The 20,800-nt window shown below is 40.4% G+C and overlaps 1 protein-coding gene across 4 annotated transcripts in view; it reads right to left on the bottom strand.

Annotated features, from left to right (window-relative positions):
• dock4b (dedicator of cytokinesis 4b) overlaps positions 1–20,800 on the bottom strand; it is a 140,733-nt gene that overhangs the window by 90,825 nt on the left and 29,108 nt on the right. For all 4 annotated transcript variants that reach the window (XM_026147369.1, XM_026147372.1, XM_026147370.1 and 1 more), the window contains exons 2-7: positions 13,478–13,561; positions 10,018–10,058; positions 7,335–7,390; positions 7,126–7,222; positions 6,400–6,548; positions 3,543–3,627 (exon numbers count right to left, since the gene is read on the bottom strand). In XM_026147369.1, the coding sequence (XP_026003154.1) occupies positions 3,543–3,627; positions 6,400–6,548; positions 7,126–7,222; positions 7,335–7,390; positions 10,018–10,058; positions 13,478–13,561 (512 nt within the window). The remainder of the gene's footprint in view (positions 1–3,542; positions 3,628–6,399; positions 6,549–7,125; positions 7,223–7,334; positions 7,391–10,017; positions 10,059–13,477; positions 13,562–20,800) is intronic.

Here is a 20,800-nt window from a genome sequence, read left to right as displayed (position 1 = left end):
TCTTTCCCCTAATCTGACAAAAAGAGAAAATTGTTGATTCACTATGCTGTTCTTCACTAATTCTTCAGGGAAGCATATGTTTTCAGGCTGCTATATACGCTTTTCCAGACAGTCACTAATACAGGGTTTCTCCTGGCACACACTAAAGTAGCTGTGAATGTACCCCAGAGGAAAATCATCAGGAAATGATTTAGTCATCCTTGGGGAAGGATATAACGCTTTTGAAGACTTTTTCAAATGGCCAGCAATAAGAAGAAAATGTATGTATTTCTGTTATGTGCAGTAACGCAGACTGAAGTATCAAATAATACTTATAGGCACAGCTACCCAACCGCAAAGGCCCATTCTGAGCCAGGAAACTACTACCTGAGGTACTGCTGTCTGTGAATAATCACTATTACCATATGTAGATGTTGTACCTTCTTTGTTCAAGGGAAAAATGGGAAAAAAGAATATTATATTTGGGGTTTTTTCCTTGTAGATGTATTATTTTATTATCAGAAAATACACATCTGGGTTTTTTCTCATAAATCCACAAGCTTGGAATTTTTGCTAGGAATACCACCACCTTCTATGACCCTGTAATTACTTTTCCTTTGTTTTTTTTTAAATAGACTTAAATTGGCATGCATATACCATGTTTACATTTACAGTGTTGTTTCTCATTATATAGAATGAGAAGGGTTTATGAGATAGCATTAAGGCATTTACAGGCATACATAAAATCTCTTTTTAATCCACTGTCGTTGCTTGTTTTCATTCTCACTCAGCAGATATCACACAATTCCTTGAAACAATGCAGCAGTTAAGCCACATTTTCCTACAGTAATACTGCACTGGCACTTCAGCACACACACACAGGCAAACACGCACACAAGTACACACAGAGACACCGCATAATCCCCATGTCAATTTAATTAAGCCACGCCGCAGAAGCACCGACAGAAACAAAGACGCGGTTCTCACAAACAAAGATCTCACGGGGAAATATTGATGTAATTTGGGCTCATTGAGATATTGCATCTTGGTGTGAGGGTTCCTTGCGTATTTTCGTAAGTGGATGGCGGCGGTGAATGCCTGGCCCTTTATCTCGACCCAGTATGGAGAAATGGTAGTCGCTTGTTTATTTTATACACCGTTTAATAGAGGTGGAGAAAGCTTTCTTTGTGCTTTTCCTGCTTTTGTTTTGACAACAACAAAAAAAAAAATAACAGATGGATTAAGAGCTTCAATTACCCTTGCGAAGAAAGAGCCGACACAGAGTGTGTGTGCGTGTGTGTGTGATACAATTCCCCCCACACCATACGAGGGCAGAGAAGTGGTTGCCATGGTAGCAGCGATTGGGGCTTGGAGAAAGTGGGAAGGAGAGGCAGGGAGCAAACAGTAGGGAAAGGAAGGAGAGAAATACAGAAGCAGATGGATGAGGGGGAAAAGAAAAAAAAAATCGGTCCATCAAATGTACCTCATGCGAGGATGAGAGTGGTATCAGTAACTCGCTGAGCTTACTCTAAATTTGTTTTGCCAAATGCTGGTTCTAAGGGTCAAGCATGGACTTCCAATCCCAAAGCTTTAGCCCACACCGAGACGTGTTCAAGGTTCTCGGAGAAAGCGCATCTGTTAACAGCTCAGTAAAATGCAGAGAAACATGTGGAAAAAAGCTCAAAAAAGGTTATTAAATACTATGAGCAAAATCCTTCAGCATCCTTTACAGCAGTCCTATAACCGTTAGGGATCAGTGCCATAGATTTTTATATAAGCTGCTCTTCAATTTCAAACTGGACCATGGCCCTGTTGTGCCTTTCCTTCTTCTCTCTCACACACATACACTTTCCCAGCGGTGTATGCTCATATTAACTGTGCTAAAGTCAAAGAAATGTTGCTCTACTTCCAAACATTTATAACCTGCAGCATAGACATGGTGGAGAGATCCAGCTCTGTGACTCCAATTAGCATCAATCTGCCTTTGTTGGGACACCTCTCAGTCAAAGCAGACATGAACCTAACTCCAGTACTCAGATCGAGTTATTAAGAGTGTTTAAAAAAAACAAAAAAACTTTAGTAGAGCTGTTACAAAGGAAGAACTTACCCAGGGAGATAATTACTATTTTCTGTACCAGACTAAAAACATGTTTTTCAGTGTTGTAACATCACCCATTTTAACTCTCTAGTCGATGCTGACTGACTCGCTTATGGTGCAAACCTTGAGTGGCCACTGGGGGAATTGCAGACTTGTCACTTAAGCGTTTACTTAATTATTCAGCTCCGGATGTTGCCACTTAGTACCAGCTTGAGACTCCATAATCAGCTCCAGCAGTTGCATCATAGTCGGATGGTAATGCAGCCAACCCTGATGAGACTCTCCCTGTGCTACCTTTGGTATTTCATAGCAGTAAGAGTTTTCTACTTTTATCAATTTCTAGCACATTTCCATCATGTATTTTGTACAGGTACAAATACGGGTTCACACAGACTGAAACACTAGTCCACTGTTAGGTCCCACAGTAAGATGGTACTTTTAACAGATCATCCTGCATCTTCATCATTTTCTGATTATTTCTGTCCCAAAAACCCAGACTCTGGCATCTACATGTACAAATGGATCTAAGAAACTGGCATGTCCAATAAGGAGTGGTAGATTATGCTTCTCAGCCTGGTGTTTTCAGAAACTGCACATAAGTGAAGTGAGAAGCAGTACCCACGAGCACCAATTTTTGTTTGAGGAAGCTAGGCGAGCCAATCAGAACCCCATCATCCTTTTTTTTGAAGCGGGGGCTTAAAGAGACGGATGCGAAAGCAGCTACTTTTACACAATGAACTGAAAAGTTCCACAGAAAATTGAGGTGTCAATTTTGTAAAGTCAAAAAAATATGAAACTGGAAGTGAGTATAGCAGGTCCATAATGTCTGCTGTGCCAAGGTAGCAAGGTATTATGCGGGCAGCTAGTTCATACACGGCCTCTTCTATCTATCTGACAACATCTGTCAGCTTAGAGAAAGAAGCTGACAGATGTTGTCAGTGATAGACAGTTCCTTAAATCCACTTAGAGGTTGCAAGATCAAACCAAGTACAATATACTCAGAGGTCAGACATGTTTTGGTTGTTTGCCATCTGTTGTATAAAGTTACCCTCGGCATCAAATGACAGTTCCTATTAGAAAGTGGATAGATTGTGTACAATACAACAGTAACCCTAAATAGATCTGTATCATTGTCTACATCCTGTATCCAGCCTAAGCAACTGGCTCTAAATTGTAAATACACTGGACATTAAAAAGGCATATAACACAGGAACTCTAAGGCCACCAATCCAAACTCCTGCCATCGATGTCACTGTCATTCAGTGTCACTGTCCACTCTGCAGGGCAACAACCTCCCAGCAGAGCATTGCTTTCTTTACTTTGTGTGTCTTGTGAGCTGTGTTGAATATAGAGATTTTATTGTACTCTTTCCAAGATGAATCTAGAAGAGACCAGCTCCTTTACGCATCTGCACTCTGGATGGGATCTTAATCTGAGAACAGGGAAGAACTGTGTGGACGCTTACCAGTCTGTAAAGCTCTGTGACACTGATTTCATCGGGGTCCACCATACTAAACTCTCGCCTCGGGACCAGGTCCAAGCCAAGCTGTCTGAAACACAAAGTCACAGAGAGTATTAATACACTGAAGCTGCAAAATACATACAGATAACACAGTACATGGATTGCAATTGAGCGTTAATTAAGATGCTACTTTATAGCTGCACTGAGCATCAACAACAAAGCGAACAGACCCACAAACACTCAAAGCACAGCTGTCACATCACCCGTCAGTCGCCTAAATACATTTGACAGCTCCTCTGTGGAGCAGATGAAAGAAAAAATCCTCTCCCTTTAGCCCCCTGCTATGCCTACTGTCCTCTTTATCCTCTTTCCTGTCCTCCATCATTTAACCTTGCCTGTTCCTCTACATTCTTGTTGTTCCATAAACACTAACTCTTACATGCTCCCATCCTCCTGGTCGGTGGTATTAGTGGACCAAAACAGCACACTTGAGTGTGTCTCCTTTTCGGCAAGAAGAGAGACAGGCCAGGTCAACCATACAGCAGCGAGGGATGCTCATCGCTGGGGAGGGATGTGAAGCATGTGCGTGTGTTTGAAGAAGGCCCACAGCAGGGAAATGAAGGAGAGCGAAGGGTAAAGGACAGACAGAAAGAGAGAGGGACACGAGTTGTGAGGATTTCTTTTTTTGTCCCTCTCTCTCTCTCTCTATTGCACCCCCACAGCACAGAGAGGATGGAAAGAAGAAAGCAAAGTGAAAGGAAGGATGGAGAGAGTGCTGTCTGTGTGGGAAAGAGATTGTACTGAGTGAAGAGTATGCCTACAGGGAGGGTAGGTGACAACAAAAGGCAGAAGAGAAAGGAAAGTTGAAAAGAAGAGTGAGAGGCTGAGGAAGAAGGAGGGATGTTAGAAAGCTGCAAGAAGCTCCAGGAAAGAAGCAGAGAAAGAAATGAGAGATGAAACTTTTATTTCCAAATGCAGTTTCCTTCAAGTTTTAGATGAGTAGCACTGCTTATAATGGAAGAGCCAGCTTGTCATGGTGGCTTCACAGATTTTACTGTGTGTCAGTAACTAAAAATACTCCTCATAATTCTCAAAGTATAGTGAGGGTTTTTTTTAGACTGATTACACAACCTTGCCTGCAGTAAAAAAAACAACAACAAAAAAACAACAAAAAAACTTTCTTTAAAACTTTAAACTCTGCAGGTTCTCCCTCACAGTCCACATAAAGTTTGATTTATCTCATTCATTTATTTTGTGGAAGACTGTCATACTGCACTGCAGTTATGCAACCGAGAGCAGAGGTTGGAAAGAATTATATTCAAAGAAGTGCCAAGCTTTTCAAGTCAGCTGCTGAAAAGGATTTCTGTGCTGATGGAACATCAAGCAAACTGAACTACGAACGCACTGACTGGATTTGCCAGATCTGCCTCATTACAATATTAAGTACTAGAATATTGGCCACTGCAAGAGCAATCCTCGTTAAAGTTAAAATTCAGTGTTTTTTCTATCAGTCTGAAAACTAACAGTTTTCGGCATCACAAGAATCAGTGGCAAGCTCAAAAAGGGAGAGAAAAAAAATCATCTTCACTCTTGATAGGTGATTTACAGGAAATCTACGCTGTAACCTCTCATTTAACCTTTCTTCCTTTTGCTTTCCTGGGTCCCCACTCTTTGTTGTCATCAGTTTTGGATCTATTTTCTTTTCTTTAAATATTCAAGTATATGTCACTCAGGCTTTTCCACTTCTTCGTACATTCCCTCAGCCCATTTTGGTTGTTTCAGCCATCTCCCTTCAGGAATCGCTGACATTTGGGAATCCTTATGTTTATCACATTGAAACAGGGGTTGTTTATTGATTATTTAGAAACTGGCAAAAAAAAAAAAGTTGCCAGAAAAGCACAGAAGTAGCAGTACTGAACGGGCCAGTGACAACAGTTGCAGTCCTTTTTTTGCTTTTTACTACTGGATGGCATTGCATATGAAACATCAGGACACAACCACATGGTAATTAATGCCTCAATTACGCTAACATGAATTAGCTGAGTTTAAATATGGTCACATCCACTTTCAAGATAAGATAACAGCCAAAATGTCAAACTTAAGGCTTAAACTTAACTTATTATTATTTTCTACTGTGGATCTAGTCATTTTACAAATGGGAAAAGAACGCCCACTGATGCTGGATTTATATCAGTATTGAAATATATCCAGTGAGTTATTCATATCTGTATTGGATTAGGGCATCCTTACCAGAAACTATGCCCAACAACCTCATTTAGGCCAAAAACCCCACTTGCCATTTTTTTTGCTTCACATCCTTAACACAGATAAGGCTGCTGAGTTAATAAAATAAGCTCCCTGTTCCCTCTGTGGAAATTTGTACTTTGAACTATTAGAGAGGAGCTTTTTTCCTTTAATTCTGCTGATGCTTCTATTAAATGTGACCTATGCTATAAATAATGAGGTCATCGTATGTATATGTAACCCTGTAAACCAAATAAATTCACTCTTGAATGTCAGAAGCCCCATCCATTTGCTCTCCAAACCTTCTGTTTGTGAGAGGCAGCCAATCAGGAGAAAGCTGGGTTTCAGGAAGGGCTAAAGGAGCTAAACTGGATTGTTTCAGACACAGAGTGACCCAGGGAGCTTCACAAAAACCCACTATAAGATGAATAAGGATACAATAAGGTAAGTTGGAAATGAGCATAGCAAGCCCCTTTAAATCACCTAAAATCAAAATCATCAGTGGTAGAAGCAGTTTAAATAATGAATTATTGGTTCTTGAAAAGGAACAATGCAAACATGTCTATAAGCCACATGTGGACATTGTAAACCTTCTCACTGCCCTTAGTCTACTCACTCGTTGCCCCAATCCAATCTTGCTGTGATGTGCTGCTTGACGTCCCTCAAACGGTCATGAGTGAGGTGGCCAACCAGCACCTGCCTCCTCAGGTCCAAGATTTCATTCATCACGTGCCAAAGCCGGTGGAACAAATCCCCCTCATTTTTCTGGAGGTTTGGAAAAGGGGAGAAAAGAAGAGGGGTGGAAAAGAAATGAGAAGAATAACAGTCAAAGGCAATGAATGAAAGGAAAATTCATAATCAGCTGAAGACAGAATGAGGATGACAGCAGGAAAGGCACAGATAAGGAGATCAAAATATACAGTTGTGTCAACGCTGCCACCCAAAAACATAAGTGAAAACATGAAAAGTGACGGAACGCACATTAGAGAACCAAATCGACACTGAGAAGAAGACAGCGACCCAGAGAGAGAAGACAAGAAGAGCTTAAAATGGATTTGTGCAAATTAGCTTCAGTGTCCTGCTGCTTTTTGCTGCAAATGCATGCACTTTGATCTAGACGTATTCATCAGCTCAATTTAATCAGCACCCCAGATAGTCTAATAGGCCACAAACACAATCAATCCGACTAATGAATGCATATTAAAAAAAAAAGCTTTGACTGTTTGTGGCTTTCTGAATTACCCAGGGCCAAATGAACTCAAACATTGCAGTTTCAGTTAAGCAGCAGTGACAACAAATCGATGCAAAGTGTGCACGTGTGGTTATGTGTAAGAGTTCTTACCACATAGAGCTGCTTCCACATGGCACCCCAGTCTCGCAGAGTTGATGTCATCTCTGTGATGACAGAGTCTTCATCAGGGATGACTGTCTCGAATTGCCTACAAACAAACATCAGCACATGAACGAGAATTAAATAACGTAACCTTAAATATAAAACCACAATATGAACAAACATGGAAAGAAAACCAAAGGAAAGACATGTAACATTACCCTTTGTTCTTGACGTGGGCATTCTTTAAGTGGATGTAGCTGGATGGAAAAATCCCCTTTAGTCAAGAAGATAAACAGGTTAATGAGAATGCTCCGAGAGTCATTTGCTCCCCGTTGTAATTAGCATTTAACAGCGGCGGATGTGAAAACGACGCACATAATCAATACAGGGTTAAGAGTGTTTGTGGAAAAAACAGAGGAAAATGGAGGGAACAGAAGGATAAAGGCAAGCAGCAATGACATTTAGTAGACAAGCAAAGGTTTTAAAAAGCTGTTTGTGTGTGCGCACGTGCTGTTTGACGCTAATAAACTGCAAGATGCCCCCACTGACTTGGGGAAGATCAAAGTAGTAATGCAGTAAATGCAAAACACAAACACACACTTGACTCCTCAGTTGGCTCTTATTATAATATATTATTCTGCACATGAGTTTTTAAAAGTCGTAAAAAATATCAGACTGACTGCACGCACCACTCTTCTTTTGTTGGGAAGTTGGGATGTCATCGCCCCCAGTGATATAGTTTGAGTATATCTCAAGTTGGGTTTTGACTTTTTGGGAAGTGGTGGTAATAAAAAAATGAATCATTATGACTTATGAATCTAATTTCCACAATCTGCGCACAGGTGGTTTTATGGTAGATCATTCATACGATTGGTGGTGGCTGAAAGTTATTTAACATCTTGTCAGATTTGGATTCATTTATATTCAATTGCACTTAATAATTTTAAAAAGTAGATTAAATTAAAATAGAGAAACAAAGTTCTGGGTTATCTTGATATCATCTCTTGGCATGTATTAAAAAAAAACTATATATTCCTCTTTCTCTAGGTTTGTTTCAGCCCAGTTCCTGAAAAAAAGTCTTGCCATTCAGCACTCATCCTAAAACACCTCCAGGTACTTAACCGGGCAGTTATTTTCAAGTATTACCTAAATTAACTTAATTTAACAGTTAGCAGGGCAGTAAAACATGATGTATAAAAATCAACCCCCCACCTTTTTTCTTTTCTTTTCTTTTCTTTTTTTTAATGCTTACAAAGTTTGCTGACTTTGCTCATTTCAGGATTATTTGACTGTTACGTTTGTCTCTTACATTGTATCTAATCAGTGCAACGGCTAGGTTTACACAGAGAAATTTTTGGGGGATAGTTGGGACATTTATCCTACGACCATCATGTTTGTCATGATTTGTAACAGAGTTTCTCTCTCATACATTACTGTGCAAAAGTCTTGAGCCACCCCTGATTTCTTTATATATTGCAAGGAAAATGGGTAACAGGTACAGCGATTTATTGTAAAATGTCCAAATATATATGGAAATACAGCATATACGCAAAAATCAAAAAGCTTATTGTTTCAAAATATTTAAAATCAATATTTGGTATGGCCACCTTTAGTCTTCAACACGGCCTAAACTCTCTTAGTCAAGCTTTCTTTTCATTTCTTTACGTAGTCTTCAGGAATAGTTCTCCAAGCTTCCTGATGGACATTGGTGGGATGTTGTTGGATGTTGGCTTCATTTTGTATAATTTTCTGTCAACATGATCCCACACTCTGGGATCTCCAGGAGTCCAATCCATGACTAATGATGTTCCATTGTGTGTTTTTACTGCATTACTACATGCATTTACTGTATACTGCATTCCACTGAGATTGTTTCTGATGAGGCTTCAGCAAAAAAGTAGCTGGATCAATTGAAAGGTCAGACGCATCTCTCAGGTCCTGTGTCACATCTTTGCTGGAATTCTTCCTCGTTCTTAGAGACGTGACTTTCAGTTCTGTTCATCTGCTGTAGCCTTTTTTAGGCCTTGTTACTTCTTCTTTTTTCCTCAAATTCTTTAAGAACACCTGACCATGTCAAGAAATGCCAAGTATGCAGCTAACAGTTTCATAGTAATCACTTGGGCTTTTTCTTCAACTAAAGAAACAGCAACAACCTAGACAACTACAGCCTGTTAGCAACCAAGTGACTAAAGATACAGTTTTGTTGCTAAGTTGTTTGTTATTTGCAGACTCAACACTGATTCATCCCTTGGGTTAGGTGCCTTTTTTATGTTTCAGTGATTCATAGATTAGTGACGAGTGGCTCAACAAAAAAACGATTCCTCTGAAGATGGTTAGGTACAAGGACTGGAAGGTGAAAATCAGTGAAAAAACAGCACCTTCAGAAATCCTGGAGAACTATTGCTTAAGTTCACCTTTAAAATTATTTTTATAGCTCAAGACTTTTGCACACTTCTAGACATTTCCTGGCTAACATCAGTGTACTTGTGTATCAGCAGCATGTCTGTTCGTAGTGAAAGAGAAACCTCTCCTCCGCTGTTGTTTAAGTGTGCACACAAACAGGTGTTTCCACTTGTCTGAGTAGGTCTGGCTGATTATAACTCTGACGTTGGGTGGAGCACTAGAGAAAATCACATAGTGTCACCAAACTATTTGCAGGGCTGCAAAGAGCAATTTTCAAAGTAGGGAACCTGACAAGTCATACGACGAAAAGACAGGTGTTCCTGCTTACATCTGTCATCTCAGCTAGTGAAAGTGCTAGTTTTCGCTAACAATGACAGTTCCAAGAGACTCTTTCAATTCAATGCATGACACCAGCTAATACACAGAGAGGGAATCAGGTTTAGTGAGAGCATAAGTAGGCAAGGCGAGAAAAACAATATCATGGAAAGGTTTGCTCACCTTCACATTTGGGTTCTTCAGGATGAATCCTCTGTACCATCCTGGAGGGAGGGAGGGAGGGAGGGAGAGAGAGAGAGAGAGAGCACTACTTTAACTTTACAGCCGTTACTGTGAATATTACACATTTAAGTGGAAAAGAAAATGAATTACTGTATATCTATTAAGAGCAGAGTAAAGAGATGTATGTGCAAGAAGGAAGTTGTATAGTCCCCTTCCCTGTTACAATATCTCACAACAAAGCCATTAAGCCTGTGGTTTACTAAGTTTCATGTGAAAATGCATACTCGGGTTATCAGTATAGTTTTGACAATATTATTGTCAATGAAAAGACTTCCTCATAAACTTGTTATTATAGGCAAAGCAACAAAACTTCTCTTCTTCGTATTCTGTGACTGGAATCTAAAGCAACCAGAGCACCATTTGGTAAAATGTTTTGAATTCTCACACAGCGACTGGGGACAGAACCCTGAATATTTTCACCATTTTTCTGTATCACTCCATTACAAATAATGGGCTGAAGGTGAACTAGCATTTTCCATATACTTTGTTAGGCACTGGATTCTTTGGTTCTATCTGGGCTCAAAGTGCTCTGCAACACCGTTTTTTCAATACTTATACCAGACGCCCTCTTTTCTAATCTTTATCGAAACTGGCATGCATGATATTCATGTCTCTTAAAAGCCAAATAAGCCCTTTAAAAGCCAGTCACCATCACTGCCAGTCAAACTTAAGAGTGGCCACATTCTTAAGAAATTTCATCTATATTTCGCCACACAAGAAGCAAACATGTTTTTCCTATCAGCATTTACGCTCGTGGTTTTGACGTTTCTGACTATGATCTGACACACTGCTCGGCTTCCTTGTTACTTTGCAGGTATAGATTTTGAGATTTTATGTGTTAAGGCACACCACTCAAAAGCAGTGAGGTACAGAGGAATGTATTTCTTAGCAACCCGTGTTTGCAGTGACCACAGGTTAATGCACAGCCGAATACAGGAGGAAACCTGCAACACACAAAGCCGCTGAAAAGCACTATAAATATCAGTTTGCCTTGTCATAACAAAGGTTGAAGAAAAAAAATACAAAGCAAAGACAGGGAAAAAAAAACTGTGGTTTAGCATTTGCTCACACTCTACTCTCAGCTCAAGCCAAATTAGTACATACTTGATGCTTTTGCAAATCCCAACACTGATAGAAACAATCTAATACATTCAAATTTGCAGAGGCTTTGACCTGATGGTCTTTTCCAGACTGACAATTTAAGCTCATTCCAACCATTTTAAGTCCTGCCAGATAAGAGCATTAACTAAATAGTTCAAATGTAAATGTATTAGATTATTATAATCATATTATATTATTTGGTTTTGCCAAAGCATCTGTAACCTAGGCAGTATTTTCTACCTCATTTGTTACAGGAATTCATAGAGTTGTAATTTTTATCTTTGTTTATTAGCAAAGGTTAGGCTGTGTTCATTGCAAGGCTTAATATCAACAAATCAGGAAATACATCTGCAACAGATTAGTATGTATTAAGTGGTTAATGTTTTTAATCTGTAATACCAACATACAACATAGTATTATTTCAGGGTGGGCACATAAAGACAAGGAATTAACCAAGCTAACATTTTTTTTTAAAATTACAAACGCTGTCACTCAGTAATTTTAGTAATTGTTGCTAATATCACAACAATTAATACTATAAGCAGACTATACAATGCTAATTCTGTAACAGTGTTAAAACCACAACAACCATGTGTTGTTAACATCAGTGTTCCAGTCACCTATTTTGCCAAGTTAGCAAAAAGCTGAAAGAGTAAAAAGCTAAAATCAGCAGAGATTCAGCATGATAGCTTAACATAAAGGTTAACCCTTTAAATAGATTGTCATAATAGCTATAGAAAAATGATATGTCTGAAGATAGAGGATAATGTTTACTGCACTTTAAAATAGTTTGTAATTAACAGTTAGCGCAAGAAAAAAAAGGATGAAATAGCTTAACGTAATACCCTGAAAAATATAGCTAATGATAGCCCAACTAAAGCTAACCGAAATCTTATGCTAAACGGTTTCTATTTCCTATCTAAAAGTAACATTAAAAATGGTAAAATAGACAAAAAAGAAATTAACGATATTTCACATCAATATTCACTTTTATTTGAACAGAGTAACAAAAAAATGTTAAAATTGAGGTGAAATGAAAAGCTAGGGACATGCTAAGTGGCAAAGTCTAGGAAGGTGCACAGCTTATCTGACAAGGTTGTGGGGGGACGTCTGAAAGAGCAGTGTGGAAAACCATCATTTAAAATCATAGTTTATATAGTGTGCGCTCACTGCTGTCAGTAACTTACAAAATAAAGAGCCATCGAAGGACAAAGTCAAAAATCAATTACTGAGGCGGAGAATTTTCAGACAGGAGCCGCATTTCAGTAAAGACACGTCCAGTGTGTAAGCTCCTGTGTTTTGAAGTGTCAACAGTATCACCATGAGGCAGGGCCATTAGTCTGCCTCCTCTGCTGTCAGCAGTCTGCCTCTCAGCCTCTGTGCTGCTGGCTGGATTTTGATTTAGTTCTTCCCTTCTGGGCCAAGCATTCCACTGGCTGTGCTATTGTCTACTTCCTTTGGGTCTCTTACCACAATATCACATCCCTCTGGCTGGCAAGTTTCAAGATAGACTGACTTGCTGTCTTTCAGTATGTGTGTGTGTTTGCGTGTGTGTCCACCAAACAGGAAGTGTGACAGTTTGTGTCAAGTGCACGCTCCGGAAGAAACATATTTGTGTACGGTTGCTTATTGGTGTTAATGAAAGCGTAGCATTGCTGTGAAATGACTCGACATTGTTCTGGGATTTGAAATGGGGATAGGACAGAAAGGAAAGTGCTGAAAGAAAAAAAAACAACTAAAAACATATTAGCATCCACAGAAAGAGAGAGAGAGTACAAAAAATTCATGTAGAGGAGAAAAGCAGACAGTGTGGGCAGGAAGGCAGGAGGAGCAGCCAGCTTGTGGTGCAGGAAACAGTAGCAAACATGAATTTCCACAGGTCCTCTTCACAGACAACTTGGTGCTCATTTTGTGCACATACCACATCACAACACCCCTCAAGAGGACATGCAACAAGTGTAATGTTGCCCCCATGGGAGCTTTCAGTGTAGGCACATACTGAAACACCCACATGCATGTAGGTTTTTATGCCAAACAATGTGCATGTATCCGGACAGCTTTGTGGTTGCATTTATAAATATTCGGATGACAGTCTGTGCGTGACTCTACTAACTGTTTATGGTTGATTTGGTAAAGGGCTGCTTTTATTTATCTGTTGAATGAAAAAACAGAAGTGTTCCTAACTACTCAAGTTTCAAATTCAGGAAAGGAAATCCGTTTCCTTTCTAAATTTTCGCAGAGCGAGCAGCTAATTTGAATGTAGCCTCCACATAGGAAGTGTATAAAACGAGCACCATACCTTCACATTTCTCCAGGATTTGCACCGTGTCTCCAATTTCCAGCGGGAGGCCATGCTGGATGGTCCCTCTGAAACTGGCCAGCACTGCAGCAAAAGAGGCAGAAGAGTAGAGTTAGAAAGAGAGTGTAGGAAACAAACAGACAAAAAATAATGGGACAACTAAAAAAATAAAAAAAATGAAAACAACAGAGAGAGAGAAGATACGATCAATAATCTGTGTAGGTGAAATAAAATCAAAGCTTATGAAATACCTCTCCATTTCTGCACAAACTCATAACACAAACACTCAAAACAGAGTTACATAAATCCATTCTGTTCCACAGAGGACGTTTTTTGTTTTTTTTTTTATTTTCAATGACTCGTATTTTAAGGAAAAAACTTTCCACACACAATAGCAAAAACAGAAAAGACTTTCGTACAGAAATGCACCGTTCTTTCTAAGTGCATTTACACTTTTAACACTTTAAATGGCGACGCCTTTGAGGACAAAAGCCTTACTCTGTTTCTGCCAGTAGCTCATAAGATGAATGGAATGTCAACTAGACAAAGTGTTTTGGTGTTTTTCAAGTGGTTTTTGGATATTAACAATGATAACAGGCATTATACTGTAAAGCTGGCATTCTATGAAGCAATGTAATTTTTCAATAAGAAGCTGCTGTTGTATAATACTGTAGCTGTACTGTAAAATAACTATTTACTTATGACGAGATCTAGCTGCCAGTATTTTACTCTAATTTAACCCTCTTGGGTCCAAGGTATAATTGGCCGTTTTTGACTACTTTTGATTTTACCTCTATATTTCTCCTTTAAAAGCTGTTTATCTTGCCTTGTTTGGTATCATTATTTTCAGCACAACCTCATATCTGAAATTGGAGTTGTTTTTTCATTTTGACATACTATATTAGCACAATTGAACTAAATTCAGACAAAAATCTGAGTAGAAAAGAGTTATATTTTTTTCTGTAAAAACCACAAACATGTTTAACAAATCATTTTCATAACTTGAAATGCAAATAGAAATTGTACATTTCTAAAAATTATGCACATGTTTTGCAAACAATAAAGTTATATGGTACTATCTACCTAGAAATGCAGCCAAGGCCTCAGGTGTTTTTTATATAACCATTTAAATCTATTTACAGAACAATCAGGTATGTTTGCTAGCACCGTCTCTAGAAAACGCAGTTTTTAACCATTTCTTCCCGTTGTAAATGTTGCGTGTATTTTTTTCCATAACTCTGGTTTTACGTGGCCTATCCACACAATTTAAAAACTGCTATATAGCTTGAAGTCTGCACTTTCGACCCAAGTTGAAATGGAGACTCTGGGTCGCTGCATCTTGTTGCTGTGTCATTTTAAATTGGTCATGTGATTTTGACGCGCCGGCGCGTCCGTCGACCTCAGAGAGTTAACAAGGAAATGCTTCGTAAGAACAGGCAGAACAATCTACAGATTACGTCTTATTATTTAATCCTAAACAGTCGTGATTAATCCAAGCTCTTGCCTTCCTTTTCAATCGGCACTGACTGCTAGCCAGCACACATACAGCACAGGTGCTAAAATAACCTACATTCAGGGTGACAGATGGCACTTTTCACCTTCTTTGGTATGTTTCTCTAGCAACTATATTCCATTTTTTGCGTGTTCTCCTAGCCCAAATTAGCATCACAACTGACAGTAAATGATGACAGCACCTTGCTAACCTAATGACATAGCAGGCAGGAGCATTAGCTGATCTCTGCCTTTTCTAAATATGGTCTTGATAAAAATTTAACACATTATCTGCCAAAATGCCAAACTTGAGGGTTTAAACCCCCATGGCTCTGTCAATCTTTTAGATACAGTCTATGACAGACATGTCACCAGAACTGATGCTTACAATACCATTCGAGACCAAAATTCTAAAAATGCCACAGTACTTGGCCTCGTCTGTGCCAAAGCTACAATTCTTCTGGACCTGACTATAATTATTCTAGTCTACGCTTACATGCTGAAAAAGAAAGATCCCCACAAGCACAGTGAAAACTACAGATGGAAGGTGGTAACTAGTGCAGCTGCAGAATAGCTTCACCCTCTCTTGTTAACTGAACAGCAGTAAGTTTCAGGCTTTTCCCCTCCCTTTTCTTTTGGTAAACGGTGGTATCAAACTACACATCAACAATTGCATAATTCTGCTGTTTTTGGTACCAATAACTTAACTTCTGGTATCATGACATCCCTAGTCAATCATAGTTGAAGTAAAGTCAATTTAAGAGCCATATGACAAATTTTACACATGAAAGGCACAATCTGTCTATGCCCGTGTGCCTGCATGTAGGAATCAGGAATTACCCTTAAATTGGTAGCGTGTGGAAAATGACATTTCAATTCAATTCAATTCAATTCAATTTTATTTATATAGCGCCAAATCACAACAAAAGTCGCCTCAAGGCGCTTCATAGATACAGAGAAAAACCCAACAATCATATGACCCCCTATGAGCAAGCACTTTGGCGACAGTGGGAAGGAAAAACTCCCTTTTAACAGGAAGAAACCTCCGGCAGAACCAGGCTCAGGGAGGGGCGGCCATCTGCTGCGACCGGTTGGGGTGAGAGAAGGAAGACAGGATAAAGACATGCTGTGGAAGAGAGACAGAGGTTAATAACAGATATGATTCAATGCAGAGAGGTCTATTAATACATAGTGAGTGAGAAAGGTGACTGGAAAGGAAAAACTCAATGCATCATGGGAATCCCCCGGCAGCCTACATCTATTGCAGCATAACAAAGGGAGGATTCAGGGTCACCTGGTCCAGCCCTAACTATATGCTTTAGAAAAAAGGAAAGTTTTAAGCCTAATCTTAAAAGTAGAGATAGTGTCTGTCTCCCGAATCCAAACTGGAAGCTGGTTCCACAGAAGAGGGGCCTGAAAACTGAAGGCTCTCCCTCCCATTCTACTTTTAAATACTCTAGGAACAACAAGTAGGCCTGCAGAGCGAGAGCGGAGCGCTCTAATAGGGTGATATGGTACTACAAGGTCATTAAGATAAGATGGGGCCTGATTATTTAAGACCTTGTATGTGAGGAGCAGGATTTTGAATTCAATTCTGGATTTAACAGGAAGCCAATGAAGGGAAGCCAAAACAGGAGAAATATGCTCTCTCTTTCTAGTCCCTGTCAGGACTCTTGCTGCAGCATTTTGGATTAGCTGAAGGCTTTTCAGTGAGTTTTTTGGACATCCTGATAATAATGAATTACAGTAGTCCAGCCTGGAAGTAATAAATGCATGAACTAGTTTTTCAGCGTCACTCTGAGACAGGATATTTCTAATTTTAGAGATGTTGCGCAAATGGAAGAAAGCAGTCTTACATATTTGTTTAATATGTGCGTTGAAGGACATGTCCTGGTCAAAAATGACTCCAAGGTTCCTCACCGCGTTACTGGAGGCCAAGGTAATGCCATCCAGAGTAAGAATCTGATTAGATATCATATTTCTAAGATTTTCAGGGCCGAGTACAATAACCTCAGTTTTATCTGAATTAAGAAGCAGAAAGTTAGCGGCCATCCAGGTCTTTATGTCTTTAAGACATTCCTGCAGTTTAACTAATTGGTGTGTGTTATCTGGCTCCATGGACAGATAGAGCTGGGTGTCATCTGCATAGCAGTGAAAATGTATGCTATGTCTTCTAATGATACTGCCTAAGGGAAGCATGTATAATGTAAACAGAATTTCAACAACAAACACTGGAGAGATGTCTTAATACAGGTTTTGAGAAAATGTCATGAGAAAGCCTGCCATCTAAAAGGATAGCAGGTCAAGTAGGTACGGACAGAGTGATGCTGAAGGTCTATTAGAACTAAGCGCTGCTTTGTAACTGTGAGTGTTTCAGCAAAATGTCTCAGCTGACAATACTGCAATCATCTCTTAAAAATAGCACAGAGTCCTGCTGACTCGCTCACTGAAACCAAACACACACACACACACACACGCACAATGAATTAACCCGCACTCTTAAACTTGCATGTACCCAAAAATATGTCAGCCGCTTCACACTGATATTCATGCAAACACAGACTTGCAAATGTTGCCAGATCCACCAGGGTGCAAGCTTAATGCTGCAAAGTCACAGCCAGCAAATTTACACAAGCGGCCTATTCAAACAGCAACGTATGCATGTAGACATAGGCTCACAGAGACACCCATTCATACAAGGTCACGCACATGTAAAACTGGGATATCCAATGGAAACATAACAAGAGTCCTTGCCATGTAGAAAGGCTTCCGCCTTGAGCTCAAGCGAGGACGAGAATTTCATTTCTTCTGGCTGCAGGGCTTATTCGGTATACCTGAACGCAGCATCCAAACAGCGCAGAGAGAATTCCCTTAGTTGCAGAGGGATTATATTTAATCCAAGACAATTTAAAGAAGCAAGCACTTGTACAGGAGTACAAAGACGCAGTGGTCACAGTTCATGGACTGCAGACCACACAGGGATGCTGCAGCTAAGGATAAATTCAATTGCCGTTCAGTAAAATTCAAGCTGGCTTCCCGCTGGTTATGGCCCAATAATTTCATTTTACTTTTCCCCCCCAAGTAGTACATTAATAAGCATGCAAAGCAAACCGACTGTGGTGTAACTGTTTATGATATTCTGATTTTTCTTTTTGAAAAGATGCACTAATAGCCCTCTTGCAGTGGGAGACAAAAATCTATTAAAGCCTCCTTATTCCTTGCAGCTGTAAGGATATTTTCATGATCAGAAAAAATGCATCATGAACTTTACTAATAACTAAGCTACAAATCAGAGGCTGACTGCCAGAGGTGTTATATTTTTTTTTTCCTTTTTAGGGGTGGAGTGTTTTTTTCCTCCTCTTTCTCTAGGAGAATAGCCCACTGCTGAAGAGAGGATTCAGCAGAATTACTCATCCACCCACTCTCTCACGTTGACACTGAGACCAAGTCTGCAGTCGAAATTAAAATTCTGGGCCGTCTGTAACTCTGTTCACGTGTGTGCTTCTGCGTGTCCTTCGTATTTTATGTTGAAGCATCGCCAACTCTTTGTTATTCCCCAAGCCTCAGAAAGGCTCTTTACATGGGATTTGTCACAAGTGCACATCTGACTTTGTTATTCGTTCAAAGCACACGAACACACACGCACGCACACACGCACGCACGCACGCACGCACACACACGTGAGGAGATGCCTGATAGTTTCTACTTTTTGTAATTCATTCAAAGCCCAATCACTCAGGCGCGCACACACACACAAGCACACACAGACGAATCACAGCAAACACACTTACACTCACAAAGTGTGCCCAATACATGAATTATCCAAGTGACTTTCCCAGCTGCATTAAGCTAAATTATTCAGTTTCAAGTCACCATTTTTTCTTTTTTTTTCTGCTGTGAAATGAAAGCTTCCCACCTGCCGATCCACAAGCCAGCTGCTTGTCTGTCCGTTCATCTCTAACTGCCTGCCATCAGTCCGACTACCTGTCTGTCAGCCGTCCAGGCTGGCTAACTGCCAAATGATGAGATGAGACAGGGAAGGTGTTCACTCTGGAGGGAATTGATTTTGTTGTTGTTTTTATCCCATGTGCTGGGATTGTGGGACATGTTCCGTTACGCCAGAGGAAGAGAACAGTAAGTACAAATGGGGGAAAGATGCCATTAATGGCTGTTCCACCACACTGCTGCCACAAAGCACAAAAACATTCAAAGCAAGTGGAAAACTCTATAAACTGTCCAATGTACGCACACGCCACACACGCGTCCAAGCGGATGCCACTGGTCCACGAATATCCTATTGCATAAACTGAACAAAAAACAGACCTGCAGATGCTCAGATTTGGCATCAACACACACACACACACACACACACACTTTCTGTCAACTGAACCTGTTAGATCCAGTTTCCAGATGGCCTGCAATGACTAGCTTTTCAGCCACAAAAAGGCAAAGTCTTAAACTTTCTGACACACGCACACATACTCTGTTTGATTCTCTGTGACACTGGTCCACCGGGTCATGGTGGGGACACTGCTATTTTTGCAAAGACTGTCTTTCTTAAACCAGACATTACAATAGGATGGCAGCCTGGAAGAGCCATTTACCCATGAAAAAACAAGTTTATTGCCAGTTTACACCAGAGACAGAAAAAGACTGGCTGACAGACAGGTAGCCGTACTGATGGAGACACACAAGGGGAAAGAGAGCAGATATAGAAACCAAAGTAAGAGCAGCCAGTGTGTTATTTGGTCCTAACAGAGCTAGCATGGCTCAGGCATAACAGTATGCCCACCTGCCTAATACTGTGTTAGCCTTCCTTTTGGTGCTAAAACAGCCCTGATCTGTTGAGGTGTAGACTCCACTAGACCCCTGTGGCCACTTTGATTGACAGGTGTGCTAACATGAAAAACTGTCGCCAGCAGCTGTCAACTATATCGCGCCCCTACGTCCCCAGTCACACAGGCATAGAGAACAGTTGGCGACCTCGATGGAGATCAACTTTCAGCATTTTGCCCAAGGATACTTTCCTTAGCACTGTTGCCGCACAGCAAGAAGGTCCTGAGTTCAATTCCACCATCAGGCCGGGGTCTTTCTGTGTGGAGTTTGCATGTTCTCCCCGTGTTTGCGTGGGTTCTCTCCGGGTACTCCGGCTTCCTCCCACCATCCAAAGACATGCAGCTTGTGGGGATAGGTTAATTGATTAATCCAAATTGTCACTAGGTGTGAATGTGCGAGAGAATGTGAGTGTGAATGGTTGTCTGTCCCTATGTGTTAGCCCTGCGACAGACTGGCGACCTGTCCAGGGTGTACCCCGCCTTTCGTCCTATGACAGCTGGGATAGGCTCCAGCGCCCCCCGCGACCCTGAAAAGGATAAGCGGAAGCGAATGGATGGATGGATGGATGGATACTTTCCTATGCAGACTGGAGCAGACTGGAGCAGCCAAGGATCGAAGCACCAATCACAAGGAAATATTTGGTGCAGCACCGTGTAAACCTTTGTAATCAGTTTCACCCAGAGACAATAAGCCTCGAGGAACCACTCAGAGAATACTCTGACCAGTTAGAATATTTTCCTTTGTGACTGGTGGTTTCCAGGTCATTTGGATATAACCTTGGAATAAGGTCAAAGTCCAAGTTTGCTAAAGTCAAAACTTAGAAAGTGCTTTATAAAAGCAGAGTTTAAACAGGGGCAGCATGATGCTCAGCACCATCACCTTATATAACTGGTGGCCTTCTGCATGCTCTCCCTCTAGCTGCGTGGGTCCTCTCAGGCTACTCTGGCTTCCTCCCACAGTCCAAAACCATGTGTATGGTGATTCTAAATGTGTGAA

Source organism: Astatotilapia calliptera, chromosome 17 (genome assembly GCF_900246225.1).
Source record: "Astatotilapia calliptera chromosome 17, fAstCal1.2, whole genome shotgun sequence".
NCBI lineage: Eukaryota > Metazoa > Chordata > Actinopteri > Cichliformes > Cichlidae > Astatotilapia > Astatotilapia calliptera.
This window is presented reverse-complemented; position numbering and strand designations above follow the sequence as displayed.